General features: G+C 44.0%; 2 protein-coding genes across 2 annotated transcripts; both read left to right on the top strand.

Moving 5' to 3' along the window:
• Nucleotides 1–870: 870 nt before the first annotated feature.
• Nucleotides 871–5,339, top strand: LOC141013329 (CDGSH iron-sulfur domain-containing protein 1). The gene is made up of 3 exons (XM_073487009.1): nucleotides 871–1,025; nucleotides 2,335–2,537; nucleotides 4,432–5,339. The coding sequence occupies exons 1-3, from the start codon at nucleotides 956–958 to the stop codon at nucleotides 4,519–4,521; spliced, it is 363 nt and encodes a 120-aa protein (XP_073343110.1). The 5' UTR covers nucleotides 871–955; the 3' UTR covers nucleotides 4,522–5,339.
• Nucleotides 5,340–6,931: 1,592 nt separating this feature from the next.
• Nucleotides 6,932–9,511, top strand: LOC141013787 (uncharacterized). The gene is made up of 2 exons (XM_073487649.1): nucleotides 6,932–7,071; nucleotides 7,902–9,511. Exon 2 carries the CDS (start codon nucleotides 8,102–8,104, stop codon nucleotides 8,993–8,995), a length of 894 nt encoding a protein of 297 aa, XP_073343750.1. The 5' UTR covers nucleotides 6,932–7,071; nucleotides 7,902–8,101; the 3' UTR covers nucleotides 8,996–9,511.
• Nucleotides 9,512–10,084: the final 573 nt, after the last annotated feature.

Below are 10,084 nucleotides of genomic sequence, written 5' to 3'. Positions count from 1 at the left end.
AAGTCGCTACCGTTAAATTCTTTTGTGCATAATGGGTAATATTTGACTAATGAGTAAAAATACCTTGAAGCCTTAAGGGTTTTGACATAGTGTAATATAGCTCCACATGTTTTCTGTTGCTGATTGTGGTTTTTCATGTAAAAGGGGAAATAAACTTCAAATATATGGGTTTAAATTATGCATTTATATAATAATAAAATACAACTAAAAATAGCATTCCTAGAAGCCTTACCTTCAGACACTGCACTAGAAATTCCAGGGATTGTTTCTATTGTTCATGGTAGTGGGTCATTTTGTCGCCCTCTGGTGGTGCTGTTATGTAAAGTAAATTGAGGGAATAAATACATTCCGTGTCTGCATAAACGTTCAGTTTTTAAAGATCAACACTGAGATTTTTCTTTTAATATGTGTTTATCGAAATAAACCTAGAAAGAGTTTATATTTGCTCCATCATCGCGCGAGAAGAAGCTTCTTGAAAAGGAAATGGGACTCACCAAAGATGGCTGCAACCATCAAGATGATTCTCCTCCGGCGTGCAATATGTAATGAAAGTCATTAACTAATAATTGACAAGATCACAAAGTATCTCACAGCTGCTACATGTAACAGCTATAACACATCAGATATTTAGATCGTGTTAAGCTCTTAGTGGTAAGGATGAACATTTACGCTTTCTATCATGTATATCTGGGGAAGGTAAATTTAGGGATCAAATTGCAGATTATCGCTGCAGTTCAGTCTTCGAACAGCACTGGAGCGAAGCCGGAAGTGCTCGGGGAATTGTGCTCTTGCTCTAGCAGAATATCGCTCTCCCTCCTCAGACCTCATTGGCTGCTGCACGGTGACGTAGTCGCCCAAGCACGGCCCTTTAGAGCTTTACAGAGTTCAGACAAGGCTCCCCGGTTGACCTTGCTCTTGGACGCTGACCGTAAACTACATACCGTCCAGCGAAAACATGACAACTCCAAGTTTACCAATGCCTTCTATGTCCGCATTAGGCAGCTCGGGATTCAAGTTATCTAAAGGTAAAGTATTAAAGCTAGCTAATAGCGTGCTAGCATTAGCGTTACTCGAGTGTTGCCGCTCAGTGTAAACTTAACATGTCTGCGACCTGTCGTTACCCAGGCGAAACAACAAGCAACCTTAGAGGTGTCTGTTGGTTTCAGCTCGGTTACATGAAGACTACTTCTGTAAAATTGACTGTGGGGGCCTTAAAATGGTAATTTTGTGTTTAAAGGTAGTTACTTATTCACTGCAATGTCAACAACATATCCATAGCTGGCTAACAGCCATGTAGCTAGATAACTTAAGTGGCCAGTCAGACAGCCACCTGTGTTTCCAACTTTAGACGGTCGCTCAGATAGTTTTGGCTCGGAAGGTGAGGCCATAGTTGGAGGCGCTACTACCACTCATAGTTGGAGTATCCGTATGTATCGTGGCTCCGAGCCGCTGTAGCGTTGCAGCTAATCAGTGAACCTGCTGATCCACACTGACAGCAAGGCCCCCTGTTCCTCTTGTCTTACGCCTCTACACCATGTGATGCTCAGTGGACCTGGATAATCCTCATCACTGCCCTGCAGAAATGTTCAGTTTCACAGCTCAAAATGCAAAGCCACTGCACATAACTCACGTTTTCAGAATTCTCTGTGTCTAGCAGACAGGCCCTGTTTATTGGTAAACCTGCCTCTAAAGATCCTCTGATGTTGCAACATAGGGAGGCTGTTTTAAGAGAAATCTATTTTGGGTCCTGGGTGTCAAATCTGTCCCCGAACAAGACAAAAGTGTGAGGCATCAAAAACCTCCAAGCACTTGAACGATTGGATTGCTATGATGCCAACTAATGATTTGCGACTTTGCATATTAAGACTGAAGTAGTGCTAATTTGACTTCCAACGAGAGAAGAGCTTTGACCAACAGAAACATACAGAAAACAGTAGTTTAACATGGGCTTTGTGACTTAAAGTTCACATTCAAATCATCCTTAAATGGGCAGTTGGGTACCATAAACCCCTGTGAGGTAGTCATAAACACATGTTCTATGTAATGTCTAGTAAAACAGGCGTACAATAGATCCCCTTTGTGCTCCCTATGATGTTCAATTATTATTGACACTGTCAGAGAGCTGTTGAGTAATCTGTGGTTATTTTGGAGGGCGTAGTTGATGTTGACATTGGACTGAGCTGCATCGAACTGGGTGGTGTTTCTAATATTTGTCCACACACAGTCTGTAGTATCCAAGAAAACCCTGGCTACGACTGGCCAATGTGTTAACCATGCATTAAATAAACAGCTGTGTTAATTTGTTTAATGACTTTTCTGTTTCTCTCTCTCCAGAGCATTTAGTGTTAGCGGTGCCGGTCGTGGTGGTTGCAGCAGCTGGAGGTTTCCTAGTCGGCCAATACCTGAGCAGACGGGGCTGTAAAAAGGGCCAGGTGAACACATCCATCAGTAAAGACAGTCCCAAAGTGGTCCACAGCTTTGACATGGAGGACATTGGCACCAAGGCTGTGTACTGCCGCTGCTGGAAGTCCAAGAAGGTCAGGCAGCTGCTTCATAACGTAGTGTTTGAGTAACTTGACACTCTAAGCTAGCTAATCAACTTACTCTCACATCTCCACAGTTAAAGCTCCTGCTGCTGTTTGTGCGGTCAGACTTTCACACATGTTGCACTTCTAGTCACATCCCAGTCAGTTGTTTTTCCTCTGACTGCAAATGTGATTCTTAAGCTTTAAACCCCCTTTTAACCCGTAGAGCTCTCTAATCATATCAGAGGACACACTGAGCAGCAGGCTGTCATTAGTGCTGAATGAAGCACTGTGCAGGAGTAAATTAAACACTTGTTGACACTGCCCTCTGGCTTTTGTAAGAATCTGTATTTAACTGAGTGGGCAGCTATCATTCTGTGAAAGGGTTCATGTTTTAAATGAGGGAGCTCTTACTGAAATAGCTGTACCTAAAGTCCTCTAGAGAGAGAGAGAGAGAGAGAGAACACCTTTGAGTCAACATGATGCACAGTTGACCTTATTGACAAAGAATAAAAGACAATGAAAATCAGTTTTACATTACATTTGCAAAGTTTTGATCATTTATAAGCACAGGGGATTAGGAGACGTGACAAGACCTATTTGTATATTTCACGTTAATGTGATGTTGTGCTGGACAGATGATGCCTGACGGGGCTTTCTTTGCATTTGTGCCGAAAAAGATGTGAAGCTCTGTGGCTTAAAGCGCAGCAAACATAGTGACATCTTGTGGCTTGTAAAATTTATCGCAGTCCCCTATCCATAGTTTTGTAGTATTGTGTGCAGTAGTATTAAATCTGTATATTTTTTGACAGAAGTGCTGCATTAAATATAGGTATTATTGTGCAATATGTAGAAAACAACTATGCACTTTCCAAAAATCCTAAATATAAAATATTGTTGCTGACATGAAACATTAAAAGGGCACTATGTAGTTTTGGGAAATTCAAACTCCTGATTTAATATTTACAATATTGATGAGGTAACAATACAAACTCAGGAATATTCCTTTTCTCCATAACTGATAAACAAGCTGTTCTCAGAGGAAGTAAGGTCCCAGTACACTGTTTGAAACTAGAAAGGTGGCAGGGTCCGCCAAATATAAACAAAGTTAAACAGTATGAAATTGTAATTTAAAGGTCAGTTAGTTAATTCAGTTTATTCAGTCATGAAGAGTTTTTTTATTGCGATTCTTTAGGCAGAAAAAATCAATCAATGAAGATCTTTCTGTCCTGATTAAAATTTCTCCTCTAAAACTACACAGTGCACCTTTTAATTTACCTTTTTTGATGTTGTTCGTTCCCATTTGTCATGCTTTAAAACTTTATGGTTGATATTCATGTGACATCTAATGAGAAGCAATGTGATGTGACCAGAAATGGATATTTATTCAAGTAGAAATGTTCTCAGACTTATGTCTCTCTAATGTACGTCATCACATTTCTTTATTTCTTTATTATTTCATTATTCTCCTCTGTCCTCATCCCACTGATGTGCCCACCACATAGTGTAGCAGTAAAAACGTCCAACACTGTCAGACTAACTGAATGAAGTGCTTCCAAAGCGTCAGTGATATTACAGACTTCGGACGTCATCTGTCACATGATATTTTTCAATCCACACAAGCCCCAGCACAATGAAACGGAGCGCTTCACAGGAGTGAAACAAGCCTCGGTATCATCCACCCATCTCTGTCATGAACATAAAGACTAAAGCCTGAGGGTAGAGCTATCAAAACCTGATCAGAATGATCTTACGTACCTTTGTTTCTGTGTCACAGTTTCCTGGTGACTACAGGGAAATGAATCAGGATTGGCTGACAGTATTCAATCATATCTTAAGTACAAAGGGTGTACACTTGATAAGAGCGACTCCTGTTTACCTCTCACACTCTGTTTTCTCCTTCCAGTTCCCTTACTGCGACGGGGCCCACGCCAAACACAACGAGGAGACCGGGGACAACGTCGGACCGCTCATTGTCAAAAAGAGGGATACTTAAGCCTACTGATCTGAGAGCTCGGCCCTCCCTCGACTTGTCATGCGCCCGGCCCTAGTTCATCTAATCTTATATCATCATCATTGCAGTACGTTACATGACACAATTAAACCAGACAGTAGATATTCTTCAGTGCCCAAGAACAAAATTCAGAAAGTGTTAAAAAACATGGATGAATTTAGATTTTATACATTCCACACTGTGACTTTAAATCAAAGGTCATTTGAGGACAGATAAGGAAGGGACTTTGACAATCAGCACAGTCAGACATGGAGGTCCTCTGACAGCATTCTGACCTACTTAAATCAAAGAGTTTGGTGATATAAGTGAAGTATTTCATTATGAAGCGATTGTACCTTCTTGTCTGGTGTCACCTGTCCTTGTTGAGTCCTCGAGGTGTGGAGGTGGTAGTCGTAATGAAGCGGCAGCTCTTTGCCTCAGCCAGTCCAATATTTCCTTTTAAATTCAACTAAAGCCTTAAAATAAATCTACAGCCATCGACACACACAACCCATATGAATGCGTTATATATTTTTTTTGCACAAAGAGCTTCTCATTCAGAGGACATAGATGTTTGACTTAAGGAAATAATCTTCATTCTCGAGAAGTGTTGAAACACTATCTGCTGTTTGTAACCAGTTCCAGTCTGCTTTCTGATGAAAAACTTGTATTTAATCTGTAAAGTGTTCAAATGTTTAAATTCTGCTTATGAAGGATATATTTTGCTTTTTGCTAGATTTATTTTCTACTGGCTGCGAGTGTGTCTGACTTGATGATTCATTGTTCTGTATATTGTGAATAAAACTTGTTGAGTGATCTGACTCGTCGGCTTCGCGTGTTGATTTATGGGAGGCCTTTTCTTGCTGCGGGAGCCAGGGGCCAAACTCTACATCTGTTTGTGTTCTTAACCACAGGATCAAATGTACTCACCTCTGTCAGCAGCCAGGCAGAGATGTGTGTTTATGGATTAACACTGGACAGAGGTAATGAGTAAACAGCCCTGTGTGGTGACTGCAGTGGGACCTGTGTGTGTGTGTGTGTGTGGGTGGGTGCAGGTGCGGGGGGCTGCCGTGCTGCAGTGTCCACCAGCAGCAGTGGCCATTTTAAGATGTGGCAGTATTAGCGGTGACCACTAGAAGACGCTGTGTTTACACGGATAGTCCTGGCCAGACAGTGTACGCGAGTACGGTGGGCCCCTGCTCCCATAGTGACACACGCACAAACGCACGCACACACACATACACACGCACGAGGTATCTGGCTGCGTGCCAGATGCAACGGAGGACTCTCACAAGAGGTGGAGTGGACTCCGCCGTCCCTGTGAGGAGTCACCTTTAACAGACAGCTCAGCAGTGAGCTCACACACGGCCGACATCTCTGCCGTGAGCACATGTTTACGTTGGACGTGCTTCAGTACGACAACAACGTTAGCATGTAGGCTAATCATGCTAAACAAGCTAATGTACTCTGACAGCTAATTGGCTGGACTTAGTTTTATATGAGCGAGTGTTTGGTGAAGTGGTGATTTTCAAAAATTATTTATTCCATAATTAATTTGTTGTTTTAATTGTGTGTTTTGAAGTGTAGGCGTCCTAAACATGTCAATAACAGGCTGCACACAAGCCGCATATTGACTTTGACTGTCATTACGTGTCAAAGACGGTGTAGGTGTGACGTCTCTGACACAGGTGTGGATAAAACTGTTAACCTAATGTAGACTAGTGATATGTAACAGTTGTTTTTATGTTTGTTGTCATACAAACATGTATTTAAGTATTTTATAACATCACCTGCCCGGATGTAAATAAGCCTTTTGGCACATTTTCATCATATTGGTGTTTATGAACGTGTGTTGTTTCAGATAAAGCAAATATTCACATTGTCTGAATGTATAAACTCATCATCACTCATGTCCTGCTGTATTCTAAGTACAGCAACTTTTCACACGTGATTTTAATTAAGTTAATTATAAATTACAGAGGTGTAATTATACTTCTGCTCACCAGTATAGAATTAACAAAGTTAACATACCTGACTGTAATATAAGCAATAAATGACATCCTCATCCTTATAACAAACAAAAACATAAATATTTAATATATACCCAATATGAATAGGTATATATATATATATATATATATATATATATATATATATATATATATATATATATATATATATATATATATATATATATATATATATATGATGTTGATGTTGTGAACAGACTCACAGACTGTATTGGATGAATGGGACCGATGGATTTTAATGCAGGGTTTATTTTGTCACCCCACACTGACAGCTGTCCGTGTGCTGCTCTCTTCCTGTGGATATTATGGGGTCGCTCTGTCCACGGTCTCGGCTGCAGTCAGAGTCCACTTCGCATTTTGAGCGACGCCCCCAAATTCCGTGCAGAGTGTTTGCAGACCCTCCGGGACGGAGAGGTGGAGGAGGAATCGGCAGCTCCGCCGTCCATATACACTACAATCACCACGCCATTAGTTCATGACTTCATCATATTTTTGACAGGAGAGTTTGGACCGTATTTAGAAGGTAAGGGAAGACGTTTTACTCATACTTCCTGTTGATTTTCGCGGTTTTGTTTCTGTCGCCTTTTCCTGTGCGCTGCGCCGTGTCGCAGCGACCACTCGGACTGTGGTCAGCTCGCCGTGGCGTCGGTCGAGCACCGTCTTCTTAGGTAACCTTAATTACGGTGAAATGAACGATCGGGTTTCCCGATCGACCCATCGAAAGGTTTACACACTCGTCCTGTACCAACATATATGTCCCGTGTTTAATCACTGGAGTAGTTTTCTACAAATGTGGACACGGAATATAGCCTGGTCTTTTTTTATCCACAGCAACCGCATCGTTGCGCACCTCGCTCCTCGTCGTCGATACCAGACAAAAGACAGCCTTTTTTTTTTACCGTCCTCTATATAGTCTTTCTCTGTAGAGCTTAAGCTTTGGCTGGCACACATAACAGCAGTCGTCAAAATGTATTTGAAAAGCGCGCTCCACATTTGACCTGCGCATATGCGCATATCTTTGCATATTGTTGTCGCTCTGTTATTGATTGCATTGATATACCGTGAAATTCTTAAAGGGATACTGCCTCCTGTATGCGGAAATCACTGGCAAGCCATGTAGTCAGCCAGATACATGGGTCTGTTGATGTCTTTTCAAGCAGTCTTATTTCTACATCTTATACATTTATGTTATATTTGTCTTTACACACAGATTCTCCACACTCTGTTTCTCTGACACTGTTCAGAGACTATGGATGAGAAATATCTTCCAGTCTCATGTTTACTCTCTTTCTGTATTCGTCTCTAACATTTCTATTCTTAACCTTCCTCTCTTCATCCCCTATTCATTTCTAGCTCTCCAGGACTCTGAGGCTGCTGCAGAGAATGGGAATAGGGACACAGGCCAAGGCTTGCCATTTTGGCTGAAGTAACAGCAGGACGGTTGTCAACCCCGCATAGGCTTCAATCCCCTTCTCCCTCACCTCTCCTCCCACACACACACACACACACACACACACACACACAAGGACAGACTCCCACACACAGCCACTGCTATGTCCACCGCCGTAGACATCGCTGGCCCTTCCTCCCCAGATCAGGCCCACAGCAGCGCTAAAATCCCCAATGAGCCACTGAGGCCCAGCCTTAAGCGCTCCAACCACCCCTACAGCCTCTCCCATTACATCTCCACCCCTTCCCCGGCCGTGGACGTCAAAGGCCTGATCCAGCCCTCCCCGACCCAGCAGCGGGCCGCTCAGCCTGCGCACACTAAGCCTCGCCGGGCCCCTTCCTGGCCCGACATGTGGGAGTCACCCAGCGGGCTCCACCTGGCCCACGCTGCAGAGCTGCTGATGCGCGCCGGGCTGCTGGCTCTGACCCCCGCCACCACAGAGCAGGCCAGCCTGGGTGCACAGAGCAGCCAGCCGGCTAAAAGGGAGGCTGCAGAGGCGAAGGGGGGGAAGGGAGATGGGGAGGGAGGTGGATCCGGGCCTGAGGAGGAGGAAGAGGACTCCTCTGGATGTGGCACTGACTTCCAACCCTTCCTAGGTGCCTGGTTCCCCTTCAGCCCCGCTCTGTTCCCCCTGGCAGGCTTCCAGATGGGGGGAGGCCACTGGAGGAGTGCGGCCATGGGCGCTGAGGGCATCGAGGGGCTGGTGGCCGAGGGTTACTCTCCTGGCTCTCTGGGCGGGGGCGGTGGAGGGCGAAGGAAGAGGAAGAGGTGCGGGGAGTGCGTACCTTGTCGGCGTCAGACGAACTGCGAACAGTGCAGCAGCTGCCGCAATCGCAAGAGAGGACACCAGATCTGTAAATACAGGAAGTGCGAGGAGCTGAAGAGGAAGCCAGGAGGTCCTGGGTTTGAGAGCAGAGTGTCTGGGTTTGATCTAAGGGGCTCCGACTTTACTTTGGGTCTGGCACAGGAGAGAAGCAACGGCGCCTTGGATGGATAGTAATGTATTTGTTGGCAGCATTTGTCAGAGGATCCTGGTTGGATGATTGTTGAGGAGCTGCAGTTGAATGAAAACACACAGGACACATGTTAACTCGCTGGGACTGTAGTTCAAAGATCATCTGATCTTGTGTTAAGCGAGGAGCTGCAGCTCCGTTTAAGAATGTCCACACTCGTTCCCATCCTTTCTTTTGACAATCAGTGAATTGGAGAGGAGAGAAAGAAGGATACCAATGTGTCAATATTTAGACGACGACAAAAATGCTGTAAATAGACTGTAAATATCTGGAAAACATTATGTCTTTTTTTACATCCCTTTCCAGTTTGGATGTATTGTGTTTCAACATAAAAAAGGAGCCAAATGTTTTGTTTCTTATGGGGAGTTTTGTTTTTGTTGTTCTGACGTCACTGCATCACTAAGAAATGAATGAGTTCAGCCTAGGCTAAATTATTTCATGTGCAACTTGTACTGTATAGCTCTGTTTGCCCTTTTGAAATAAAAGAAATTGGCCATGTGCACTTGTCTACAGGCTGGGTTTATACTACATATGTGTGTGTGTGTGTGTGTGTGTGTGTGTGTGTGAGCGCTCATTTAATTGGGTGTGTGTGTCCATTAGCCCCCGTGTTTCTGGTTGTACACATGCGTGTGTGTGTGAGGTTGTGTGGATTATGAGTCACCTAATGGTGTGGCTGAGAGCCTTATCGCAACCCCACAGACACACACACACAAACACACCTACACGCTGCCTTGGCAAGTCCAGCTCACGCACCTAACCTGACATGCACACACAATCACAAACACCCTCTGCTCTTTTCACCAACTGACGCAATTTCCCTTTTTATTCACAAGTATAGATCCTACACACACACACTCACACACGTTATAAACAAAATACACAGCCAGCTGGACTGAGGCTACAGGGTGGGTTTTTGCTTGTTGCCGTAACGATGGCTGATGTGATAAGACCTTCTTCCTCGGCGCCACACTCCAGGGGACCGCAGGGAAGACGTAACCATGGCAACGGCCGGCCCGAGGTGTCACGCTATAATTGGGCCACGGCTGCACTTCCTGTGTGCCTTCAGTCAGGGG

This window comes from Pagrus major, chromosome 18 (assembly GCF_040436345.1).
Source record: "Pagrus major chromosome 18, Pma_NU_1.0".
Classification (NCBI taxonomy): domain Eukaryota; kingdom Metazoa; phylum Chordata; class Actinopteri; order Spariformes; family Sparidae; genus Pagrus; species Pagrus major.
Note: the sequence above shows the minus strand (reverse complement) of the source record. Positions and strands in the feature narration are given on the sequence as shown.